Source organism: Coturnix japonica, chromosome 7, assembly GCF_001577835.2.
Source record: "Coturnix japonica isolate 7356 chromosome 7, Coturnix japonica 2.1, whole genome shotgun sequence".
NCBI classification, from domain to species: domain Eukaryota; kingdom Metazoa; phylum Chordata; class Aves; order Galliformes; family Phasianidae; genus Coturnix; species Coturnix japonica.
Genome location: NC_029522.1, coordinates 21,533,318 through 21,560,690, shown reverse-complemented (window position 1 = coordinate 21,560,690; position 27,373 = coordinate 21,533,318). Strand labels below are relative to the sequence as shown.

General features: G+C 37.8%; 1 protein-coding gene across 6 annotated transcripts in view; it reads left to right on the top strand.

Moving 5' to 3' along the window:
* Nucleotides 1-27,373, top strand: part of PTPN4 (protein tyrosine phosphatase non-receptor type 4) — a 92,300-nt gene that overhangs the window by 18,559 nt on the left and 46,368 nt on the right. For 2 of the 6 annotated variants that reach the window (XR_004307873.1, XR_001556574.2), the window contains exons 1-8: nucleotides 6,611-6,749; nucleotides 13,844-13,998; nucleotides 18,991-19,098; nucleotides 21,459-21,501; nucleotides 21,598-21,676; nucleotides 24,815-24,859; nucleotides 25,071-25,123; nucleotides 27,036-27,156. Coding sequence is in view for 4 of the 6 variants with exons in the window: in XM_015868624.2 (XP_015724110.1) it covers nucleotides 6,638-6,749; nucleotides 13,844-13,998; nucleotides 18,991-19,098; nucleotides 21,459-21,501; nucleotides 21,598-21,676; nucleotides 24,815-24,859; nucleotides 25,071-25,123; nucleotides 27,036-27,156 (716 nt within the window). In the remaining 2 variants the exon portion in view is untranslated. Of the gene's footprint in view, nucleotides 1-6,518; nucleotides 6,585-6,610; nucleotides 6,750-13,843; nucleotides 13,999-18,990; nucleotides 19,099-21,458; nucleotides 21,502-21,597; nucleotides 21,677-24,814; nucleotides 24,860-25,070; nucleotides 25,124-27,035; nucleotides 27,157-27,373 lie in introns of those variants that run through there. The other 4 variants (XM_015868626.2, XM_015868628.2, XM_015868625.2 and 1 more) reach the window with 3 other exon arrangements.

Below are 27,373 nucleotides of genomic sequence, written 5' to 3'. Positions count from 1 at the left end.
ATGGAATTTCAGGATGAGATGTGAAAAGCAGCTTTGTGGCATTATTAAAACTAGCAGTGGAAAGATGGCATGGCTACTCCTACTCCATCTTCCCATACTGTGTTTCAGAAGTGTCACAGCAAGCTTGCAAAATGGCTTACGGAATGTGAGGTGGCAAAAGTGTTTCTGGTTGTTGATAGATGCAAGTTACTTTGTTGTAGTGACCGCCATATGCCAGAGACGTACATGGAACATAGTCTGTTTTATTAAAGTCTACCATAAAGAATGCATAAGCTCTGTGTGTTTGGGTATCTGCACTCTTCAGTTATTTATTTTCGATTTCTTGAGAGCTAGATGAGATTTTTCTGCACTTCCATGAGCTCTGTCAGCACTTGCTCACTCTAGTTGGCACTTCTTCATTTCTCTCCTGTTATTTTTTTTTTTTTTTTCCCAGCAGATTTTCTTAGGGAAAGCAGATGATCTAACACTCTGAACAACTTCTAATTTGTGTTTCTCTATATATATACTTTGAGAGGACAGATGGACATGTCTGTTATTTAATAGCGCTTCTTTAAGAACCAGCACAGCTCCTAGCAGACTGCCTGCCTGTCACCAGCAGGTGCAAGCTTCTTGCTAGTTCTATGTTAAATAATGGATTTCTGCTCTCTGGATTCCAGCGGTGACTTTGAAAACAGCACGTTTTTGGATCTATGCTGTGGAATCCTCATACTCTTGGCTGGCAAAACGTTATTTTTCATTGAGAAATTTTAGGGTGGCCTTCTGTTGAATAAACATGCAGTGCTGGTCCTTGGAGAGTGGGAGCTACTTTTCAAAGGGATAAAGCCACGATGGTGGTAAACTCTTTAGCATCACCTCTGTCTGTCATACCCATTGTTAAGAAGTTCCTGATGCCAGCTCCTGAATCTGGAAAGGACAAGCCTTGCTTCATTTCTTCTTTATGTTTTCCTCTTTGAGACACCACCACTGACTGGAGGAGCAGCAGGTGCCTGTTCCAGTTCACTGCTGTTTCACTTGTCATGGATGGCATCACTGTGCCCAGAGACCAAGGGATCCAGCTGGAATCTCACCTCTTGTGTTCTCTGGCTTCCCAGTCTCCAGTTTCTGGCCCTGCTGGCACAGAAGAGAGGGCCCTTTCCAATGCTGACCGAAGTTGGGATGACTTAAACATTTATCGGACTGTTAAAGGACCCATGGAGACATGTTGTTTTATTCTTGGTAGCTTCCTGGAGCTGTGCAGTCCTTCCTAGCAATGGGTTGCCCTCCTTCCTGAGATGCAGGGAACAAATTACACGCTGTTGTCACACGTTTCCACAGAAAATGTCAACAATTTCACAGCAGGCCGGGGTGTTATCAGTATTTACTCAGTTTCCTGACAATTCTGGGGCTGTGGAGAGCTCTCTGATATTGGCAGCCCATTTCAGCAACATCTTTTTGTGATGGCTATTTGCTATTTACCCCAGTCCACTGTGACAGATACCTGCTGGAGTGTACTTGTTATCTGGTCAGGGCTGCTGGGCTAACAGAACTGGGTACTGGTTTTCTCTTGACTTACCACTCTTTGAGTCTTGTGAACTTGACAATTCTGGGCTATTTTATTTTATTTTATTTTTTAAAATTATTGCTTTGTAGTGGTATTAGATAAGAGAATTTCATGAGTTGTATTTAAAGCCTGAGAACCTATCTTTACTGCAGTTGGGAGAAATATTTTCCATAGGCAATATAAATAAGCTGCACTTCTAAGATAATACAGCTTATCTGTAGGCTAAATAGTGTTTGGCATAGCCTTTATTTTTTCTTTTTCTTCCCCTCTAATAAGGATGTCGAGCTCTAGTTAATGAAAAAGCTTTGAAGAAGCAGTTGGTGGCTGCAGTACTGATGCTGCTTTATAATAAAAAGTCTCATAATAGCATTATTTTTAGGATGTTTTGCCTTTGTCCTTTAGGGAAAAAACAGTTGCCATTAGAAGCAGAAGTTTCACTTTGTGTCAGAAGGTGGCAATTAAATTGAGGAAGCTGAGGGCATGTTTAATTTCAATGTGCCTGTAGAGGTGGGTGTAAGATGGGTTGGCCCTGGCTGCGGAGGCACAAGAATGAGAAGAGTTTCCAGACGTAGTGCCCACCTGGAACAGTGCAGGTGTGCCAACTTAGAGAGCTCGTCTCCTTTTAATGCAGTCTTTGTAGATTCATTTGTATGTGCCTATGCTGTTCCTTCTCCACATGCTTTGTACAATAACAGCTTTAAAAAATAAATGTAGTCTTTTATGTTCTTGGTGTCTCTTGGTGCTTGTACAAGCTCTAGATTCTATTCTCTTTTTAGATAAATAAAAAAAATTTAGCTGTGGAAAGCTGTATCGTGTCACTGTCAATATGCTTTTTAGGTTACGAATAGACTTGCAATTAATCAGTTCTCCTGCATTGTGTTCTCTCCTGAAGGTTTTATTTTGAAGGAGAATGATCATTAAGCATTGAATTAGTTCCCTTGGGACAGATAGTAGGGAAATGAAGGAGGGTGATGTCTTCAAGCCCAGATTTATGTATCTGGAAGGCTGTTTAAGGGGAAGTCACTGAATAAGCAGGTCCTTCACTGACTTTTCTGGAGGTAGGGGGGAGCTTTTAAAAACCATTTGCTGTTTTCTGTAATGCTATGGTAAACAATGGTGTTGTATTCAACCTTTCCTTTCACGTGCACTTGGAAGACTGTTCCATCTTCTGTGCTCACCTCAGGTGAGCAGGACATGGAAGAGCAAAGATAGTGGTGGAGCGGGCCAGAGAGAGAAACTGAGAGGTGGTTGGAGAGGTAGGTGTCATGTGGAGAAGGATTTGGGCTGTGAAAGGAATTGAACAGCAGAAAAGGGGATTGTTCAGCCTTGAGAAGTGAAGGAGGGACATGGAAGGGATCAGGAATTCTTGAAGGATGGAGAGAAATGATACAGAGCTGTTGGTTTCAGTAATAATTAGCCTTGTAGCTTCAAGTGGCCACTGCATCGGCTTGTTAATCTGTAACACGCAGGCACTGTGTTTGTGTCTGTTTTTCCAGGGGAAACAACATTGACCAAAAAGAGCCAGCCTTTTCTAAGTTATTTTAAAGATATTGTGTGAATTGCGTAATGATACATAATTTTGAAAGCGTGCATCAGTTTGATAGGATTTTTCACCTTCAATAGTAGCCTACAAAAGTAATTTCATTATTCATTATTGTAACTTATTTTTGTTTCTTTGCAAGCCTGTGTCTGTACCTTTGAGTGGAAGTACCATGGCTTCCTTATTGTGAGCTCGTGAAATGTAAGCAAGAATTGAGAGGAATTTTAGAACTGCATTTTCCTTTAAATAAGCTACAACATCTCTAAAAGGGCTCACTGGGCATTTGGGAAGCTACGCTAGATTCTTCATAAAAACTTATTTCATGTATGTTGCTTTTGAGTTTTCTTACTGACTCGATCTCGCAGGTATGTTTTCTCATTTGTTGTCTTATGTCAGAGCATTCCTCCATTACTCTTTTTTTTTGTCTGTTGTATCTGATTGACTTTGTTGTGGTTTTTGTTAATCTTCATTTTTCTGCACTGTATTTTGGGTTTATGCAGTTGGTCACCTCTGCATCATGAAGAAGGGGTTAACAAGCAAATGCTGTTTGGTTCTTTGTAATTTCTGCGCACGTTAGTGTTACTGGATCTGATCACACCTGATTTTTTCTTAGAATTTTTTTCTTAGAGACTCCCTGTGACTTTGGGATGGCTGACACCAGGATGAATTCCAGATGTTCCATCCTCCTGCCACCAGTAATGTCTTGCCTGTGGCTTTATTCAGAAGGAGACACTGTGACTCTCATGTGTTCTCTGTATTTTGAGTTTGTTCTTTGACAGTAGCTTCTGTTCCCTTTTAGAAAAAGGAAATGAATCTGTCCCAGAATGTTGACTGCTTGGCCTTGAGCAGAAAGCGCTCACTGATGGCCTCAAAGGAAAGGTATTTAAGGAAGCGATGACTTGACTTGCTGGCAGCATAGCATCTCTTCCACTGCTTCAGTAGAAAATAGTAGAGAGTTGGATTCTTACCCGTACCATAGGGACAAGAAGATGAGAAACATGAGTTCATTCTGCATATCTCTTTTTCATTAGGAACACTTGCTTTTACCACCTCTGTCAAAGGACTTCAGTTCTGGTTTGGAGGAGTTTCAGAATATGTCAAAGATTCACATCTCCACATACTGATGTTTGTACAGGGTGCTGATGAGAGAGGCTTTATATGTATGGCGATTATTTCAGTTATTTTACCAGTACAAGTCCCTGTGCAACTAAAAAGTTAATTATTCTCTTCTACAAAGTAGCCTCAAAAGCTGGGCAGAAGAAGCACAGTCTGATTTTATGTCCTGCACTGTGTTTGCCTGTGCCACAAGTGTGCTTGAGAATGAAATTACTTCCTCACTGTACAAATTACAACATCATTTTCTTTCTTAATTTGAGTTTTTACTTTGTCTTTGTTAGGGACCCTGGCTAAATGTCAGCTGTCCCCATGATAGCTTTTGCTATGTTTCCAAATATTAAATGTTTGGTATTGTAAAAGTATATTGATTTTTGGTCTTGCTGAGAAGCATCAGAGGACCTTGGAATTGGAATTTGCCACTCATTCATGAACAATGAATATGGCCGAATATGGCAAAATGAGGCTTCTTCTTTTAGAAAAAAAAAAGGGCTGCCCTTGGTTTGCTGCAAAAGTATTTGTTCAGCGTGTTTCAGTGGAAGGGGAGTTCCAAATGTGTTCTTTTTTGCTAAGCATTTTGTAAATGTTCTGTATTCTGGAAGGTGAATTAGTGTGGGTTGAAGGCTCTTAAACCGATCTGCTGCTTCAGTCATTTGACTTTAGGAATACATCGTTTTTCTCTTTAATTCTTAAGCAGCGAGAAAAGAAAAGGCTAAGAGAGGCAGCTGAACTGCAAATGTTATGTAACATAGCATATCTTCATTTTTTAACGTCAAATTTTTACACCTAAGTAGGGTGAACTTCACCGCTACATGTAAAGCTAAATTCAGCGCTTGATTAAGACTTCTTTAGAGGTAAACTGTTATGTATAATTGGTTTTTATCACGAAAAAGTAAATGTCAGTTATAAGTAAGGAGTGGCCAGAGCTGCAGCCTGTTGGTTGTTTTCCAAAGACAAAGAAGAGAGAATGTAATTATAGGCAAGGTGTTGTCACAGGTGATGAGCTCTTCCCTTGTTGGTTTGAGGCTGGAGTATCTGCCTTTTTTTTCTTTAATAGTATGATAAATAGTAGGGTGGCATAAAGCTTGTCATAGTCTTTTATAGCTTTGTAGTACTTTCTTCTTTTAATAACTTGTTGCGTTTGTGCTCTGTCACGTGCTAGCTCCACGTGTGGGTGCTCACTTGCCCTGCTCAACTGTTTTATTCCAACTGGGGCTGTGATCCATTTATTTTATTGCTTAGTTTTGAGTTAGCTTACTGCTTTGTAATGTTGCTGTGCTTCCACTTCTTTGGGACACAAAGCTTTGTACTGAGCTGAGCCAATGTGTTGAAGAAGCACTGGGGTCTCTGTTTTGCTCTCGAGGAGAAGCTGTTTGCCTACTCAGCCCTGTGAATTGTAGAGTGAATGAATGACTGCACCTGAAGGCAGCAGTATCTTCTTGGTTTTAAAAGTTTTTCACTTCTGAGCGGAATGCTCAGATCATTTTTCTCAATGGGATGTTCTACTAAATGCAATGAATGATGCTCGATGTTTTCATACAGGAAACATGCCCCGTACCTGAGAACTAATTTGCTGTTATGTTTAATTAGAAGTCAGATTCTTTAGTATTGATACGTGAGATTTAACTGTCTGGGCTGAGATGAATAGTACATGATCACAAATTTTGCCACTGCAAATTTTACTTTCCTAATATTTTCATAAATATTATTTTATGTGGCACAACTTCAATTTGGTGCTGGTTTGTATTTCAAAATATCCTTTTTCAAGGTTTTACAGTAGCTCAAGTTCCATTCCTGCAGTTTTTGTCTTTGCTTTTAGATAGTGGAAACATCGAGACTTATTTTGTTGCAGTATCTTTGCAGTTGGCCTTGGTTACTTGTTACTTTCTGCTCTGTTGGGAACTGCTGCAGTTTTTGTGATTTAATTTTGTGGAAAGTTCTCAGTAATACTGAGTAATTTTACGGGGAAGAAAACTATAGGAAAGAAAATAGCCATTTTCAGAAAGAAAAGGAAAAAAAAAACCAACCTATTTTCAAAATCTACTCTGATAAGCCCTAGGAACTGTACACCTTAAATAAGGTTGGGGCATTGCCATCCTCTTTTTGCATTACCTTTTATCCCAATACTTTTTATTATAGAAGCTTTGTATGCTTCTGTAAGTTTGTCAGTTCACTTTCAAAAGAAGGAAGCTCATCCTAAAAGTGAGGGTAATTTTTCTTTCTGCTTGTCTGTCTACTGAATTTGTTGAGATTAAGATGGTTGAAGAAAAGTGTATGGAGCCCACAGCCTGAGCCTAGAATTTAAGGTCACAATCCCTCACAGAATGCCGTGGTTGAGGTCAGCATGCCACAGCTTTGGAGAACCGTTGGCTTGGCTTCGTCTTGCACCTCGTAAGAAATACAGATGGAATCGTGCTGTCTCTTTTTTCTTCTGGACAGGATCTATGAAAACGACCCTTTTACTGAGTAGATTTGTTTACAAATCTGGAAAGCTCAGACCTCTTTGGATTCATTTAAGAAGCAAAACTCCCTCCTCCCCAGGTTCTTTTATTTCAGGTGAATGATTTTCAGATTTAACTGCTAAGTTTCTTGAACATGGGTGATATTGGCTGATTCAGTCAAATCACTGTGAACTTGTAGTCCGCTTGGACTGGCCTGGAAATAGGAATTGTTTCCTATAAAGAGAAGCTTTCAGAGGAGACAGAAGTGAGTCAGAGAAGTACTTATCTAACACTGGCTTTAAGTCCATCACCAGATTTGCTCTTCCCTGGGTGGAGAGCATTGAGCTCTGGTGCAGAGCCTGGCAGTGCGGGATGGAAGCTGAGAGCCAGGGGCATGGCTGGAGTGAGGTCACAGCTCTGGGCAGTGCTGCTGGAAGGCTTTCCTTGGCTTGTTCTTTCTTGGAGGAAGAGGCAAAGTTGACAGGAGTTTTCCAGGCAGGTAGCCAGCCAGCCATTATTTGAATGTTCCCAACAGAAAATTGATGTTTTTTTGGCAAAACTGAAATTTTCCATGTGAAAATTTCTATTTTATGGAAGTGGCATTTCTGATTAAAAACTAAGTTTGATGGAGAGTGTCCAATTAGTTATATTCAGCCTCAGAATCAGCATCTGCTACGTTTAAGAGTCTATTGAAGGTAGTTTGGCTTAGGTTTAGTTATTCTGAACAGAATATATGCAGACAACTTTCCTCCCTCTGTCTAATACTTCAGTCCTAGCGCCAGCCAAAATTCAACTTGAAGTTGGCTATAGGTAGAATAAAAGCCTTTTCTGAATTTTGCCAGTTTTGTTTTCTGTCTGCAGCTTCAAAGGCTTTATAACGCAGCTGCCATGGCTAGAACTAATGCTGCCCATTCAGCCAGCTGCTCTGGATAGATCTATGTGTATTCCAGTGGTTCATAACCAGTTCTGATTTTCTCCATTGCTTTTTTCTGTTAAGGCTGCCTTCTGGTAGTTGTGGATGAGGCTTGTTGGGTATAGAGAATGAATGACTTGTTCCTTTATGATCACATGAAGTTATAACATGCAACTTCGTAGCATACAGAGGTATTTTTCCTCTATCTACTTGTATCCAGTGGTTGAAGACCAGCCTTTTGCATTTTATTTTTTCTCTTTTGGCTTCTTAAACTATGTTAAAAATGCAGCTTCTGGTTTTAGTTGATCTGAACATGCAGCGATTTCAGCTTTTTTACTTTTGGTGAGCAAATAGTTTAGGCTCCCAAAGCTTGCAGTTGCATAGGAACTAGGATTTCTTTTTAATGCAAAATCTATTTAAAACTATTTAACCTATTTTAGGGAGCACGTTGAAAAACTTAGTGCAAGATTATTTTGAGAAGTTCTTATCAAGACGATATTTTGGTAATGTTCCTCTATAACCTCCATTTATTAAATCTTATTATAGAATTGAGTCATGAAACCAAAATAAGAGATCCAGCTTTGGGAATGGGAAGTGTTGTATTAGCAATAATCCGTGCTAGGGTCATGGGTTGCCATTTTAAAGCATATTTTCAAATAACAGCAGCTTCTGAGTCTAATCTACTTGAAATCATTGCAGGTGGAAGTGAGATTGGAAAGCTGTTCTGTTCATTCCTAATAGCCTTTTAAAATAATAAAAAGCTTCCAAGTATTTAGCAGCCGTGTACTAACAATTGAGGTGGTTTGTTTTATTCATATATTTGCATGTTTATTTATTTTATAATACGTTAAAAATAGAGGGATAGTCAAATTCATCGTTGTGTGATACTTAATACTCCTCTTCCTCATTCTCTGTGCAGGCAGCTTTATCCTTTTCTGCCCTTACACAAAGAACATTGTGTGTGGGAAGGTGCGGTAAGCAGGGCCTCACCCTGGCCTGCAGTTGGCTTCGGTCAGCTGTAAAATTTGGTTGTTTTAGTGTTCTGGCCTCCCTGATGGCTGTAATGACCACCAGGGACCCATCCAATAACATCTGGTAATGATCTGTTACTTACTGTGACCTTGTCTCTTCCCGTCTCTGACTTCCTGCAAATTCATAGCATCTGTTTTCATATTACAGGCTTGAAACTACCAATATACTGAAAGATGTTCCTGGCTTCAGCAGCACACTCGACTTCCTCTTGCACTGTTATTCTTTTCCTGAAGTGTTCCATAAAGCTGTCATACTATGATCGAGTGACTCCTTGGAGATCAGCTCTGGGTTGTTGTTTACAGAAAGCTATGAATACAGAATGGCTTAATAGAGAGATAGCAGTTCTGTTGTGGCTCGTCAGGGTGCCTGTAGGTACGCTGGATGTAGCAGGTTGCCAGCTGTAGTGTGGTATGGACAGGTATTCTTGGATAATAAATTTCAAACTTCAATTGGATTTGAATTTAACCATGTTGAGCTATTTGGAGTCTAGATTTGTAATTCTATTTATTTTCTTTCTATGTGAGTTTTCAGCATCACTTCAGGTCATATCTAATCTGGAGCAGCTTTCAAACTTCCCCATACTGTCCTATGTCAGACCCAAAGCAGACAAAGTGAGCAGCTGAGTCTGAGGCCTTGTTTCAGAGCACTGGGACTACAGCAGTTCAAGCATAATGAATATAGATGTTAATTAGTCAGAAGCATCTCTTCTAATAGGTTGCTCTCTTAGCTACACTCTTGTTCTTGGGGGAGAGGAGTAGAGCAGGAGGGAGCTGGTGAGTTGTAGAAATGGTTTAGTTTTCAGGTGAAACAATGGATTTCTGTGGTACTACTGAACTAACTTGCTGTGTTCTGTTATGCATCCTCCAGCTTTCTCTGATTGTCTGCTACCCTGTGTTGGGTGACTGAATATTCATTCATGTTTTTCTTTGCTCTTTTTATATTGGAAAGAATGCAGTGTTGGCAGTGATGAAGATGCTTCATCTTATAGTTGCATGACTGTAACTGTGAAAATGCTATTTGGTGTCACACAGCAGTTGCTCAGATTTGAAACCCCAACCCCAAGTAGTATGGTGGTAGTGAAGCATATCCCAAGGACGTGTTAATTTACTAAAACTGTCTTGAAATAATTTTATGACTGAGGGTAATTACTAAGTTAGTTGTGAAGCCTGTATCGGAATCCACAGCCAGTCCCCCACAAGCCACTCACATGCAGGATGTTGTAACACGTTGTATAAATCTTCTGTATTTCTTTGGCATTTCTTGTAGTTCTTTTTTCCTAATTGAGTTACGTGGATGGTGTTAGTAACTGCATGGTCTGCAGTCTATTTAACACATTCATGCTACATTCTATTCTGTAAGTACAGCTTACTCTTCCACCTGTTGTATCCAGTTTGTGTGACATGTTGGTTGCAGTGGCAATAGATGTCTTCTGGGCCACTGGAACACCAACTTTCAAACAAATTGGAAAACATTACGGGAGCTTTGCTCTTAATCTGGCAGTGCAGTAGGTTCTTTAGGTTACCCATGAAAAAGAAAACTTCTCATGTCCTTGCATGCATACAGACATACTGTACTGTACGAAGGTGGTTGTCTTATGTGCAGTGCAGGCTGCTAAGTCTCTTAAAGTACTTCTTACTTTGAGTCAGCAAATCAGTTACGCTCTTGGATAAACTAAATTTCAGTTAATCACTTTCTTAACCAGCTGCGTAGTTATTAAGCCTCTTAAAATGGGTTAGTTATTGTAAGCCAAGCAAGTTGTCATTTGACAGTATTATTTTATGTAAGAGAATAGAGAATGTTGAAAATTCACATTGGAAGCTTCTGCATGCACTTTAATGCCCTAACCAAGCAAGTATCGCAGGAATGTTCTGCCCTTTGATAGGGAACACTCCCTAGAATTGCTTCATTGCTTGAAACCTGAGCTCGGGCAGGAACTGCACAGCTTACTCCCTCTGTAGACCTGAGAGGTAAGTGGAGTTTCATTGCACAAGTTCTGTCCTCCGGTTTCTGCAGCAGCACATGCTTTGGATTATTAATTCAAGTGTCTAAGTATTACACCCTAGCAGAAGGTTCTGAAAAATTATAAGCAGAAACCTTTTTTGCATGCAAAGATTAATCCAAAGGAAATCCAATTTAAGCAATTCACTTGTGTATAAAAAAAGATTTTAGTTAATGTGAGTAGCCATGGTAGTGTCCTTGAGATACATATGCACGTGTTTAGTACCTTTCTCAAGTTAAACCTCTGTTTAAACCAGATATTCTGAAACTCTGTGGGTTGAATCTGACCTGTTTACAAAACCCAATTTTCTTCTGGGGCTGCAGATTTTACTTTGGAGCTTGAAGTCAGCCTGAAGTTCTTCATCGGTTTCATGCTGTCTTCTGTGATTCTGTGATATCTGTTGGTGAGGAAGCAAGTGGATGGGACCGGGCTCTTTTCAACAGTGCCCAGCAACAGGACGAGGGAAATGGACACAATCTAGGAAATAGGAAGTTGGAGAGTTACAGAGCGCTGACTATGCTGCCCAGAGAGGCTGTGGAGTCTTCTTTACTGGAGATGGTAAAAATATACCAGGATCCCTTCCTGCATAACCTGCTGTGGGTAACCTGCTATTGCAGGGGGTTAAACTAGGTGATCTCCAGACCTCCCTTCCATACTTTGCAATTCTGTGGTTGAGCAGTGCCCAGTTACAGTTATAGTATATTCATTTCAGACGAGTATACATCTGGTGTGATTGTTGGTTTTTCTTTTCATTTTATATGTCAGTTTTTGCTGGGGAATCAGACGGTTAGGATGTATGGCCTCACAAGGGATTGTGCCTTGTGAATGCCATCTGTGGATTCTTTTGGTATGTTTATGAAATGTCCAGCAAGGGTGATGGTGGCTGCTCAGGAATAATAGCATTCTCTGTGTTCTTGGTGTGTCCGTGCTTAACAGCTGATCCTTTTTTGTATGTACATATGTTGGCAGAGGTTTAAATATGCTTTCTGTTCATATGTTTGGCCACAAAGCAGTTACATGTGGTAGCCCTGACAGATCTTACTGACAGATCTTAGAAGGCAAAGAGGATTTTTGAGTGTGTGGCAGTGGAGGCATCTTAAAGTAAATCCTACACACTTGCATAGTTTCTTTACTGACATGTGGAGAAAGGGTACATTTGAATGTCATCTGCAAAAATAGTCTGTATTTTGTCACCTTCCTCTCCATTACTTTTGTGGCTGTTACATTTCTATTTGGTGGAAACTTTTCAGTGTCAGTTAATATACTTTGCCATAAGGCTGTTTTGCTGTTTCCTGGAAGAAGTCTGTTTCATACAGAATGGCTGTTGAGGCTGCTACATACTGTGTGTTTGGCCACACTTCATTGCCTACACTGAAACTTCAAGATATGGTCTTGACATGCAGAGTTTGGTTGGACTGAAAGTTGTCTCTGCTGGGTCTGCAGGTTGTGACTGTGAACGTCACTGAATATTTACTTGGTGTTCTGTGGATCACTGAAGACAGCTGTTTTTCATGCTCAATGGGATGAATTTGTGGTTCTGCTTGAAACACAGAGCATTTCTCTCAGAATTAAGTAATGGGGAAGGAAGAGACACTGTCAGTGCTAATCAGCAAACAGAACAAAAGTAGGGTGAGAATGGGCAGTAAAGGTGGGATTTGCCTTTTTTTTCCCCACGAGGCTCAGTGGGGGCTATTGAGTGAGAGTCCCAGCTCACTACCTAATGGTTCGGTTCCGTTTTGTTTTGCTGCTGTGCAACAGGTGGCAGCAGAGCAGCAGTGTGACCTGGAAGCATGTATGGAGTGAAGGGGTGGAATTGTATTCCTCCATGTTGAATATAAATGGCACCCGATGACATTCATGAATGCTTATGAAAATTGGTGGAGACCAAATAGTGCAGTGCACAGTGAGAAGTGCATTGCAGCAGCAGTGGGTCAGCTCTCCTGGTGCAGATTTTTACGAGCACATCGTGCAGGCTCTTATTCATCACAGGCAAAAGTGCACTGCTAATGGTGTTGACTGTGTTGAATAATGCTCATCTGTACCTGAGAGTTTGCCCCATCAGACAGTGTTTTTGTGCTCTTTGTATCTGTTGTAGTTCCAATGGCAATAAATAGGGAACATTACTTTCGGAGTGACATGTATAATAAGCAAACATGCATACAATTTTTCAAGGTTTTTTTTAAAATTTGCAAAATAAGGAAAACTTTTATAATCAGTTTGGAGCATGTTTTACTATTTTTTAAAGGTATTTATTGCTTCAGTGTATTGTCAACTTAAGTTCTGGGACATTTTGTTTGCTTACACCCTTATCAAAGTATGTAGAAGTAGTTTGCCAAGTGTGTAATTAAGTAAATTACAGGGCCTGAATCTGTAATTCAAGCTTAAGAATGTAACTAGTGTCATTGGACAGGGCTAATAACATACTGGAAGCATGCATGTAAGCACTTTGCTGAACCAGGGTTGCAGGATAATCATTAGAAACTCAGTTTTGAAAACTGAAAGTCACTTTTCAACTCTTGGATTGCGTTTATCAACACGTAGCTCGACGTATAGGCGTCTGTTGATCCCCATTCCTTACATGGAAAATAAGAATAGTTTGTGCTCTCAAACTAAATACAGAAATCCAATCAGTTGAAAAAATGGGAAAAAAGATGACACGTGGAAGATTCAGTAGTTTAACAAACCATTATCTACTCATATTGTAAGGCTCATATATTTATCACTCTTGTCTGATAGAGTGAATACATAAGCCTTGCAGAATAACACACCAGTCTTCACATAGTGCCCTATTCTTTTTGCAGCCATTCTCTCTACTTCTGTTGTAAGATGTTTTTTGCTTTTTTGCACTGAAATTAATTTTTAATTACCTCTAACAGTGGGAGCTTAGAGTAGCCTTGATGCACAGCAATTAAAAGGCTTTTTGAAGTGAAAATGCAGTTCTGAATCATTTCATAATAATAAACAAGAAAAGAAATAAATAAAACAAAATCACCAACACAAGCAAAACAAAAAACTTAGGGGAGGGAGTGGATAACGAACAGCAGCTTAAAGAACTTAAAGAATTGACTTTCTTAGTATAAAGTTGTGTTGTAATTTGTAAAACATTTTTTCACTGTTAGATACTGTGAGTTTAATTCTCATTTTTCTTTTGTATGTGATGGAGATTTTAGCCATAGACTCACAGCCTTGACTTTCTTCAATGTACTACATTCATTCCTCGCTTGCGCTTTCTGACCTTTCAATTTTATTTTTCTTTTGCCTGAAGACCCTGTGTGGACAGTAATGACCGCACGTTTCCGATTGCCTGCTGGCAGAACCTACAATGTACGAGCATCTGAGCTGGCACGAGACAGGCAGCATACGGAGGTGGTCTGCAACATTCTTCTCCTGGATAACACTGTACAAGCTTTCAGAGTTAATGTAAGTAACCTGATGATAGCAATGTCACCGAGCTTGCTTTCCTCTGTTTGATTCGCATAGGTGGAGTTCAACTTCCAAAATAGTTTGAAGTATGGAGTAGAAGGGAAAGTTCTGTTCAGACAGACGTGCTCGTGCTTGTATGTACTAAATCACTGTAGGCTTAGTCATTCTGGCATACTTTATGGTACTAACATCTTAATTTCAAAATTGAATATACAATGTATAGTTTATTTCTCGTAGTTTTCTTTATGGACTGAATGTTGTTTAATGAAAATGAATTTAGCTTTACTACTCAGTTGAATGAGAAGCAAGCTTTTGTTCGGTTCGGTTTGCTTTTTTCCATTTTGAGAACCAGTAACATATAATGGCAGATCTTATTTTCTCTATGTTGCTAAGCTAAATATGTTCAATCATGTGGATGGCTATATTTAGTTACTGTTGCCATCTTACAGTACCTCTTTGCTTTTGCTTTTCTCAGATTGTGTTCTTGTTCCATACCTCCTAATATACTGAGATGGCAGGAAGGAAAATAGGAAACTTGTTGAATGTTGAGGGCTGTTACTGGGAAAAGTGAATACTTTCCCAAATGAGCCTGGAATACCTTATTCATTAGATTTTTTTTGATTGATAGAAGAAATAAAACTGAATATGTTCATAGAATGTGTGCATAGAAGTGCAACCATTTCTTTGGACTACTTCATCCCTTTTCTCCTCCTTCCTCTGCAATATTTCATTGCTCTTCTGTACCTCTTAATTTTTCATTCTTGGTAATATAGTTTCCTGGTCTGTGCTACCTGCTAAAAAGCAGGTTGGGACTGAAGACAAGCATCAGAGGTACATGGGGAAATTGGAAATGTTGTGTTCCTTGCTTTTAAGTGCTTATGTTTGCAAGCTAGATATTGGAATGGAAGTTTTTTGTTGCTTTTTTTTTTTTTTTAAATATACAAAAAATTCAGTAATATAAGGAATAGTTGCACAACAGTTATGGGCAATGATGCTTCTTTTTGATGTTGGTGTCCAAAAGCTACATCAGCTCTTAAGAGAATGCTAGAGCCTGTGTAGCTCTGGCTAGCTAGCTAGACCAGTCTGGGATGGGTTGTCTAGAGAATAACCAATCCGAAATAGTCAAGTATCTATTCTGTCTCTCCTGAGAAATGTGTATGGTCCCTGAGTTTGTAGCATATTACGTTTTTGGTTATATGGATAAGTTTATTGCTTATTTAGACCAGTCTGGGAGTTTAGGGAATAGAAACTTCCTATGGAGCTCTACCTTTTGGTCCCATGTCTGTTTGGTTGCTGGTGATATTGTTTAGTTGCTGTTTTGTTTGTTCATTTATGTCAAAAATAAGGACATAAGAATGTCTATTGCAGTACACTGCATGGTACGTGGATTTTCAGGGTTTATAGCTGCATGTTACTGAATTGCGGTTGGCACAATGCTTGACAATAAATATTAATGACGTTATTTGCAGAATAGGGAGAACAAAGATAACATCAAATAAATTAGCATAGTATTTTCCTCCTGGGGTTTGCTACAGGTGTGCTAATGGTTTTAAAGTTTAATTACCTGAAGTATGCAGAGCTGTATTAATACAAATGTACTCAAGTGATATTTCTCTTCCAACGGCAAGGTACTGATCACAGGCACTGTCTCTTGATAATTTATATGACATGTTCTAAGTTCAGATTTTAACCTACCTCTTCCATTGTTCTGCAAAATAGGCACTTTTTGTGTGCTCAAAATTACAATGTACAGAGCGTAACAAATCAAATAGAGCAATCCCTGCGGACTGTAGTTACCCAAAGGTTATTTGGAGTTGGAGTAAGACCGCATGTATGTCTGAAGAGTAGAAATTTTCTCTATAAAATGCTCTGCTTACTACATGAAGGATTCCTGTTTCCACCTTGGAAAGCGTTCTGCCTATAAGGCGTAGCTGCACTAAGTGGGAATGGCTGTAGTTAGTAACCTGATCACAATGATTTGCATAGACCTCCTTCAGGATCTTATTATTTTTAATTTATTTTAATTCATTGTTTAAATACCTTAAGTTGTAGCTCTTCCTTGCAGGCTGACTTTGCTGTATTTCCTGAAAATCAGTACAAAGTGATCACACCGAACTTGGGGGAAAATTAAGGCAGGGTAGATGGCATAAAAAGTGTGCCATACTTCTTAAACTGCATTTAGTGATGTCTAGTGTTGATTTATTCTGAAAGGCCAGTATTTGTGAGACATTTTGCCTTTCATAATTTCTAACAGGTATTCATGAAATACTTAGATTTTCAACTCAGCAAAAAATGTTGGTGTTTTATATCCGACTTCTCAGTAATAATTATTCGCTGACTGTTCAGCATTCAGTTGTGAAACAGCTAAATTATAGTGAACATCGTGTTAGATGTTGGATACCACTCGTTTTTATATTTTTCCATTAATTTGTGTTTTAAGAACTATTCATGTTCACCCCTAGGTATAAAGCACATTTCTTTGTTAAACCCCCTTCATAAATTTCTATTTTTTACTTTAAAAAAGGTGAAGATAGACAGTTATTTTCCTACTTTTATAGCAGCTACTCACTGCTTGAGATACTGTTGCAAATATTTTGGACCTTTCACAACCAACAGGATTTTGTGACCTTCCCCTGCTTTGGCAAGCTGCAAACATCACTGTATAAATATCGAAGACAGGTTGAACTAAGGTCTGGTTTTACTAGATGCATATCTTTGTTTTGTACTGAGAGTAAAATATTGATCACAAAACAAATGCTTCACGTTGAAACTTGTCTCTTCTTAGCAAATTTTCTGCTCTATTTCAAGAGAAATAGCTTTTGCACTTCTGCCTTTTAGCAGCACCACCATTCGTGGTCCAGCTTCTTTGCTGCCATGAAATGACATTTCTCTTCTAACTAATTCAAAGTGACCAGCCGGTTCTAAACTGTCAGTATTATTTTTTAATTAAGAAACAATTGTTCTATTAACAATTATTAACAATTGAAAGATAGTTTAGAAACAAGAAAAATTTTTATGTTCACATTTTTTTTAAAGTACAGAACTGATACCTGTGTGTTCCTTGGAGAAGTAAATGCGAGTCTGCAGACTCCAAATGTCTTCTCTTTTCTGTTAATGTCAGAACTTCATAGTTTGAGTTCTGATTGAAATCTAAGTAGGGAAAAATGCCAAGAAGTAATTAGTGCTGCTATGTAATTTTAAAATTAGTTTAATTTGTTGAAAAAATTATACTGATTACTGGTTTCTAAGTATGTCAGAAACTCCTAATTTAGTAAAGATGTGTCTGTTTTTGGAATTGTGCATGGAAATTGTGTTGTGCACCATTGTTGTCTATTTGTTACGTTGACATCTGTGGGGTTTTTCTTTGCTAGTTTTCATTAATTGCAGATGAATTTTTTTTTTTTTTTGTTAGCAAACCTTTTAACAACATTGATGCTGTTGATTGTTTTGTTAAACATTAAGAAATCTTTCTCTGGTTTGTTTATATATATATATATATATATTTTTTTTTTTTTTTCTGGCAAGTATAGCACTTAGATCACTTCTACTTAGCTAGATAAATGGATCTGAGATACGTGCCTTGTGTAACTTAAATATCCAGAGCTACAGCTGTGTTTGCCCTGCTGGCATCATTTCAGGCATAATTTGTTGATAACCATTCTCTCTCTTCTTTTTTTTAAATTACTGTAAAATAAATAGTCTGGCTTTTTGGAATTTTTATCTCCCAGATAAATGGCTTAGACTGATTACTCAGCTTTGATGTATCTTCATCGGAACAATTTAAAAAAGGCTTTGATAGGATGCTCTTCAATGTGGACAAATGTCTGAATATGACCTGTAGATTTTTCTCATTTGTGGATATTGAAACCTTCAGACATTTTTATTATACAGTTTAGATACAATTGCTGTGGAAGTAAACTACTTTAGCTCTTGTCAGGAACTGAGTTTTTTGATAGTAGGACAGGAATCTTTCCTGTTATTTTTCAAAATACCTTATTGCCTATAGTAAACAAGGCAAGATGCCTCTGAAATCCGTTCTAGTATCAGTAATACTTGATTGTCACCTATAGTGTTGTTAGAAGCTTGTTTGATGCCAGAGAAGTAGAAAACTTGGGTGGAAGGTGTATCAGTCAGATCTTTCAGTGTGTTTCTTGTTAGACTGTTTGGCTTGCAGAATTCTCCTGATCTTTTGCACTTCAGAAAGCTATGACACTTCATAACTTGTTTGGCAGACTCGTTCAGGTTTCAATAAATGTATTTACAGAGTCTTGTCAGAATGGTATGCTTAGCCTTTAAATTACTGTTTGGCAATATTTTCAGGTTAGGCAAGAAATTACTAGGTACCCACAACACACAGATTTTTTGCAGGTAAGGTTTGTCCCTGCAGTAAAGAATCAAGTTTGTTCGCTTGTCCCTGCAAAGAAACATTACTATTCAGTTTATTTGAATTAGTCAATGTAGAGTTAACGTTTCTTCTCAGCTGGATATTTGTCTGCTTCATCCGTCTGTGCCATTAAATTGTGGAAGCAAGCTCTTTCAATATGCTGGTTTATTTAGATTTGGGAATAGGTCTTCAGATACAAGAATAACTTGTGCAGGCCTGAAAAACCTTTCCTCAAAATTCAGTGTCCCTGACGAGGCTATGAAGTCCTTTGTCAAATCCCAGCCCCTCTTTTTCTTTCTCTGTCCTGTAATCCTTTTTAAGTATCAAATTTGGTGAATGAGAGCCTTTCAGAAATAACCATGTAGTTAGCCAAGAAAATAGAAGTTCTTATTGTTAGAAAATGAACAAGATAATTTCTTACATGTATTTCAAAAAGAGAGACGGTGCTTTTCTTAAAAGAATGCTATGAGGATACACAGCATGATGCTTAAAATGCGGCATGCTAGAGCGCATCTGAAATAATGCATCAGTGCTCTGCTAGCATCAAGTTTGTGTGTGCAGTGACGTACTTTTCCATTAAGCTCACAATTACGTCTTATTTGCAGAAACACGATCAGGGACAAGTTCTGTTGGACATAGTCTTCAAACATCTCGATTTGACAGAGAGAGATTACTTTGGTTTACAGCTGGCGGATGAATCCACTGATAACCCTGTAAGTAAAATCTATTTTATAGATCATGGTATTAATGTATGTGGGGATCGTGTTTTATTGTTAACAAGATACTTAATTGTAAAATTTTAATTTGTTTCTTTTGATTTTCTACAGGAACACTATTGATTTTATTTTATTTTTTTTTATATGATGGATATGGTGCATGACACAGTGCACTGAGAAGTGCTGCATCTTGTGGGATATTTTTGTGTGATACACTACATAGCTGCTCACTGTGCACTGACTGATACCCAGTCAGGCCCTGAGCAGCACGCCCTTCCAACTTCCCCCAGTTTTATAGCTTTTGCATGATGTTTTTATTATATGGAATATTCCTTTGGCCAGTTTAGGTCTGCTGATTATTTCCACCCCCCCCCTCCCTCAGCTCCTTGTGCAATCCCAGCTCACCCACTGGCAGGACAGGACAGTACAAGAAGTTGAAACATGCTTGGCTCTGTGCAGCACTTCCCAGCCAGAAAGAAAAAACATCAGTGTGTTATCAACTTTTTTTTTCCTAAATCCAAAACACAGCATCACACCAGCCACTATGAAGGGAAAATCAACTCTCTCCAGCTGAAACTGGGACAGTAGTTCACCAATTTTTATGTGTTTATTTGATGCACTTGTGAATGGTATTTTCATTGATAATTTGATATATGAGAGATATGGGAATAGAATAGTATTTCTACAAGAAGGTGGAGCAGAAATGAGAAACTGGTTTAGGGAGTTCTATTGACAGAGGAAAAGAGTAAATTAAGTAGGGAAATAACAATATGTGTCATAAAAACAAATGGAGGCAGGGTCAAATCAGCTGGCATAAAGAATAAATCAGTTGAAGTGAATTAATTAAATAGCAGTTATGAAAACTATCTGACTTAATTAGTAATAGTAATCAACATGCAAACAACATATTAAAATAGACAAACGTTGAAACTGAAAGAATGGATGATGCCTAGATAGTGAGAAATTGAGTGCTTAATCAATGTTTAAGCTTTTTACTACCACAGTGAGTGCATTTGGTGGTGCCTCTTGTGTATTCCATCTTTCTGCAGGGCTGGATGAAGTAACACTACTGTACCTCAACCAGGAGTTATTGTCATTGGTCCTGCTCAGGGAATTGAGTGGTTTTGGTTTTATTTTTATTTTTTTCTTGAGCTGATTTATTTTAGGCTATGCCCCAAAGGGGAAAAAAATCAATGAACCTTTGCATTCATGTGAATTGCTGTTCATAGTCCTTTGAGCAGCACTTTGGTGAAGAGTTGTTAGCTGCTCTTAAACAAGTAGAAGTACAAAGTTTACTGCTTAAGTGTGTCTCCTAAATGGCTTTTTCAGTTCAGACTTTATTCCAATATGACTCCAGAAATGATGGGCTGTAGAGGAGCATCACTGTGCTCTGGGTCATTGTAGGGACAGAATTATTTACAGTAGTGTGTATCCTCTCCTACACTATGTCATTTGAGTTTGTCCATTATCACTGTGCAGTTACAATAAAACTAAATGCTGCAAGTTGCAAGTGGAGAGTAAAACCATGAGGTTGTGCTCACTCTTTAAAGAAATATTGCTTGTTTTGTTGTGTCTAGGGACTAGATTGAATGTTCACCATTATTTGGAGTAAGACATAAGTTTCTTCTAAAATTCAGGCCTTGTAAGAGGAGTGTTTTGATTGTCCTGGTTTTCTTTTCTAGCTCTGGTATCTTGTAGATGTTTAGATCATGATTCCTATCATTTACTATGTGATAAGGGCTGTCAGCTAATCACCATGACAGATAATTGAAGGGGACTCTTTTGAAGAATGAGCATTTGTTGCGAGTGTTCTATAGTCCTAATTCAGTAGGCTGAGTCTCCGATTTACAGGATGGGCAATGAAGGACATAGCAGAGGTGATTCTCTGGCAATTGGAATGAGATCTGCCAGTCAGATCTGGGATCACTTTGTGGATTGCAGAGTTAGAAGAAACCAAACTGGTTTATGCAAATTAACTACACAGAGGTAAAAATTAGCCTTATAGCTTTTCCCTGTCACTATTAGCTTGACTTAGGCTGTCAGTTTCAAGTATCGCTAAAATAGTTAAACACCCGGAGACTGAGTTCTAACCTCTGCTGGACACAAGCGATGGTTGTAGTAGTACCAGACAGATACCTGAACAGCAGAGTTAATCTCAGGCAAATAGAAGCAACTGCTCATGTGGCATCTTTCAGAGTCTTGACTGTGGTATGCAAGTAGGACATTTCTGATTAAAAATAAAATAAAATAAAATAAATGAAAAAATAATTAAAAAGCAACAGTTTGTTGATGCATAAGACTATAACATAAAATTTGTGATTTATCTGAAACTGGTATTATAATTTATCTCTTTCCAGAGGTGGTTGGATCCAAACAAACCTATCAGGAAACAATTAAAAAGTGAGTATGTGTATACATTTGATCAATTCATTCATTGTTGTTGTTCTGCTTTGCCAAGGTACCCCAATTAATTAGAAACTATTTTCTTGACCATAGGAGGATCTCCTCACAGTTTGAACTTGAGAGTTAAGTTTTTTGTAAGTGACCCAAACAAGCTTCAAGAAGAATATACAAGGTAGGTCTAGTTAATTTATCAATAAATGAGAAGTGCAGGCATAAAATATGCAATCAATGTAACAAAAAACCTTTATGAATAAATATACAAATATATGTGCAAAGTGAACTGTATAAAGAAAATACTACCAAGTAGAAACAGAAAAACAACAGGAAAAGGAAAATATTTAGTCATCATTCATTAGTGAATACAAACTTATTCCCATTACTCCTGTTGATCTGCAAAATAAATAAATAAAAATCCTGTGCTTTCTGCATTTTTTTAAATTGATTTCTTTTTATAATTTTCTTCTTGGCGCAAACAAAATTCATCTCTGTGTGACTGTAGTCCTTGAAACATTGTAAGCTTATTTTGCTAGCAATGTGTTGAAGTTTGTTGAAGAAAATGCTGAATGTGGACCCAACCAGGAGGTTTGTGAGTTGTGATTGGCTCTTGAAGAAATGCCTCCAATTTTTTCTAGTCTGCATAAGTAGCGTGATTTGACAGATTGTCATTTTTGGATGTCAGCCATCCTGAAAACAGGTCAACCCCATTCAAAATACAGTATCTAAGCTATTAAAGATAGCTTTAGAAATTCTGAGCAACAAAACTGGGTATCTGAGTCCATATTTGTTTGTAACTTCTGATCTGTCAAATTTTGGACAAAAATGTACCAACATCTATGCTAAAAAATATTGTTCACTAAAACAAATTGTAGAAACCCTTGATCAGTCTTGGTTTGATGGAAATATTTACTGAGGATTTGGCGATTTACTCTGTTGGGATAACAAAAACAGTGTGATATTTGAATTAAAGGGCAGCATAAGGTATTCCTGAAGAGATGGAAATGACAGTAAATGTGGATTTATATGAAGCAAATGAAGAGAAAAGCCAACTGTTTACTTAAATATTATGCTGTAAATACAGTGCTATAAATACAGCAGCCATTTAGGAGGCAAGTAATGTATGATTGCTGTATCTAGGTCATTTCTGCCTTTTTTTCTAATAAGGGTAATTGCCCTTGAGAAAACTCATTTGTGTTTGGAATTATTGTACAGAGAATGTTATCTGCAGGGTTTCTGTAGTGAAGTTAGGATGCTTTGTCACTACCGTGTGGCCCTTTCACATAATCGGCATTTCCCCTCTTAGAGCAAAACCGACCTACAAAAACAAAACAAACAAAGCTGATATTTTTGACAATTCCCACTCAAGATGAGGCTTTTCTAAGACCCTCAGCTTTTATAAATTCCATGAAAACATTAGGGTGAGTCAGTGTGTGTGTGTGTGTCAGTGTGAATCAGCTGGAAAGGTTTGATACAAGCTTGTATCTTTAAATTAGACCTCTGAGAATTCATGAGAGGGGGAGGCAGCTTATGAATGCCCTGGGTCAGGAAAAGGTCAGTGGGAGCTCAGCTTGTGCTGGAGGGTTTGGCTTTAAGAACTTGTGTTGGTAGGAGACAAAGCTCATTGCAGAAGGACATGTTTATTAATATTGACTCCAATTAACAATAATTCTATCTTGTCCTTTTCCCTGTATGTAAAGTAGAAAAAAACATTGTAATACAATACGTTCCTTGTTGTGTGGGTTTTCAGATGTACATTAATAAAGCTTCTATTGATTTTCCATTTCACTTAATAATATGCGAGGTTTTGTGTTGGAACTGCGGTGGTTAGCTAACAAGTAATTAACTTCTCTGTTTACTGAAAACAGTGGACCGAAAATGAACTCTGCTTAGTACTCCTTAATCATTAAATCCCTTGAGTATTATGGAATATTTCTAATAAAGCATTTCATAAAAAGTAAGAAATAAAAACAAGAAGCAAAAGGTGCATCTACACATGCAGAATTTTATTCCCTATGTTTTTACAGTAGTAGATGTTGGCAGTAGGAAACTGATTTACATTTTTGTAGTTTTGAATGTTTATAATGAATCATCACAACTGGCTGCAGTTTCAAGCAAGAACTACAAGAAGAAAAGTAACTGATTTCTTTAATAGTAAAGTAGGGTATTCCAAAATTGAATTGATTTATAAGAAGGAATTATGTAAATGATTTCCATTCATTGAATTTTATTTATTTATTTATCTTAATTAAACGGCATCAAAGCCTAAAATATTTAAGACTGCTTCTATGCCATGTTACTAAGTAAGGTTTTAGTGGAAATTCAAGCTTGTGCTAACATCTTGCTATCTCAGTACGTGTTACCCAGTTCAGTCTGTTTCAGATGTGGTTTGTAGCAGGTGTAGTTTGCCTCCTGTTATAAATATTTATGCTTTGGAATTCTCCAAAAGCTTTGAGTGAAGTATGAGGGAACTGAATTGAACTGAATGAACAAAAGATTTGGGTCTTGCTGGGGAATCGTAAGAAGTACTTTAGGCAGAAATCTGTTTGATCTTTCAGGTTTGTTTGGATATATGTATTTCTTATTTATGCTGTTTCTGCTGCCACTGTTTGGTTGAAACATAGTTCTTGTTTTAAAGTGTTAGTCTATTTCTTTGGCTGTTTCCAGCTTCCTTGCTTGAAAGAGTGGGTATGTGAAGAGTAGAACTAAACCAAGCTTTCTCACATCATAATTAAAGAAAAGTTCAGAACAGAAGTTCAAGGAAGTCAGAAGACTTTCAAAAGGCTTTTATCATAGTAGATCCACAACTGCTATTTTAGAATGGAATGCCAAAAGAGTTACAAAACTGAGAGTACATATTTTAGTCTAAATGAAAACGGAGTAATGTTGAATGAGACTAAACTAATTTTTTCTGTCCACCTGGAGTACAACTCATTAAGGTACCCGTACACGTAGAAACCATCTTCAACTTCTGGCTTACACACCGAATAGTTCTGTTCTCGTTCACTGTGAAAGCACTTAAAGTTTAAACTGAATATAAATACTGGAAAACAAAATATGTAGGTAATGAATTTTACAGCATATGGGTGAAATATGATTTATAATTTCATTACAGAGTAATTACTAGCCTGTCACTTGTTTAATTTATGAAGTTGTATTATTTCAGTTATCACTGTTTGGTTTCTTTGCCACGTGAGTTTAAGAAACAAGATGTCAAATGTAAGTTTTAAGCTTTGCACTAGATGGAGATGCATTAAATTGATTAAAAATTATTAAATGATTTTATTTTTAATACTATCTTTCTTTTTAAATTAAGGTACCAGTATTTTTTACAACTTAAGCAGGACATTCTTACTGGAAGGTAAGATATTTTTGTTCTCCTAAACATTATATACAACTTGAGGAAAAGGTGTTGTATTGATCATGAAGAATTATACTTGCAAAAATAAACATTAATAACAATTCTGTCCAACCTGTGCCTGAATACATTATGAAGTGATAGGCTTTTCAAAACAACTTCTTTTCATATAGAATATATAATTTTACTTGTTTTTCGTCTAAAAATAAAACAGGTTGCCCTGTCCGTATAATACTGCTGCTCTTCTGGCTTCCTATGCTGTTCAATGTAAGTATTGCTAGTATTCATATACGTGTAAGTACTGATATGTTTGGAAATTTAGCAGTATCTAGTTTTGCTTCTAAAGAAGTCCTGGGAAAGATTAGGTATTCAGCAGTGAAGCAGACAATATGAAAAGTTTTAACAGTTAAGCTTGTAAGAATGCATTATGTTCATTTTTAAAACAGTGTAGTGGTCATGCACAGAGCATTGTAGTTAGACATGTAGTATGTGAGATGTTCCTGTCCTTCAGTTCTTCACTGTGTGGATCTCTGTCTAATGCTTTTCTTTGTGTGCCCATTACTAATTACCTCTGGGTTCAGGTCTTGGAATTCTTCATGAATAAGTAGGTCGCTCCGAAAGCAGTGTTTCCTATTTACTTCCACGGAAACTACAACTGATAAAGCACAATAATGCTATTTGATAGAGCAGTTTCTTATCTGCAAAACAATGTTTTTCAATACAGTTACTATACATTTTCATAAGTGATGCAAGAGCCTGAATGCTGCACTCATCAAAATCTGCACCTGTGGTGGTGATCCACTGTTGCTGTCATCACTGCTGAAACATACCTCCTGTTGCCTCACTGTGCTCACATCCGCTGTTTCCACGGGCATTCAACAAGAGGCACTGAATGTCAATGGGTGCCATTCCTTCTGCATGAAGGAATTCAGTTCCACCCCTTTGCTTCATCTTCACTTCTGTGTCAGCACCATTTTCTCTAACTGCCCCTCTGCTGCCATCTGGCACAGAGCGACAGCATGTAATGGAATATTGACAGGAAGGTTCAACCTCAGCTGCCATACCACCAACATCCACCTCTGATGTCATGGGCCAACGTAATAAAATAAGAGACATTCTTTTGGAGCCACCCTCGTAAATAGCAACCCCAGAACTCAGACAGCCCTGTATTATTTATAGCCCATTTTAGCAAGAATTGCACTCTGTAATGAAACCTGGCCACATTTTCCAGGCTTTAACTAATTTTAAATATGATCTGTTTCTTGTGATGGAAGTGCCTCAGATGCTTTTCCTGCCTTTGCTTCCCTTGTTTACCCTGTCATTCTCTGTGTACCTTCATCCACTCTATAGTCATTTCTTTCATGCCCTGTAGAAGTGTCTGCGGACCTTCCCAGAACCCCACACCATGCTGCCTTGCTGTGAACTTTCCCATTTTCACCCATTATGTTACTTAGTACTGTAAATATCTTAGATGCATTTCAGATACTTAAAGCTACATTGTTTTTGGATTAGAGCTAAAAAGCCTCAATGCCTGTATTCTAAGCAAATTCTTAGGTTATTTTTTGTATTATTTATTCTGACAATAAATGAGATTTTAATTTTTTTTTCTATTTTTTTTTTTTTTTTCATTTTGAGGAGGTATTGGAAGCTGTGAAAGTGCACTTTTTAGTAGTTCCATGTAAGCAGTGTAGGTGTATGTATGCATACTTTTACTGCACTCATACAGTTGTGTACAAACGTATCTTTGTGCAGAATGAACTGGTTGTTTTTGCAGGTCTTGCAAAGTGAAGAACCAACCGTTGTAGTGCTTAAATATATATATAAGTAAGCAAGGGTTTGAAAAAAGAAAAGGGAGAAAAAGCTATTACCTGAAATACCTTGATGTGTATTATTTAGTGCTAGTTTTTAGGAGGGAATTGATGAATCAATTTGTGCCTTAGAAATTAAACAGTTAACAAACTTCCTTCATAAACACCCACTCAAAGCTCACGGTTAAATTATTTCCACGATATTTGCTGAGTATGTGATGGTTTATTCAAAAGGGAAAAGGAGAATTCAAATGTCACTACTTCTGTTTGCTATAGGTAATGATGTATGGGATCAGACTTGTGAATTTGAATGTGTTGCACAGTGCCAGCTAATCACTGATAAACAATAACCTCTCTTTTTAATGTTTTAGCTGAGCTGGGAGACTACAACCATTCAGAAAACCTGCCAGGCTACCTCTCAGACTATTCTTTCATCCCTGGCCAGCCTCAAGACTTTGAAAAAGAGATAGCAAAGTTACATCAGCAGCACATGTAAGGATTTGCAGTGAAAAATACTGACTGACTTTATCAAATCCTGATTGTTGGTGCTCTCCTATTTTATAAAAACTGAACATTTTGTCTTAAAAATCTTCTATTGAGAAATGATGTTTATGTAAATGTGTTGTGGTATTGTTTTTTTTTGGTAGAATATCTGTGTAAGTACAATTAGTACTGTGCCCAGATAGAATGTGTATGTTAGAATGAGAGG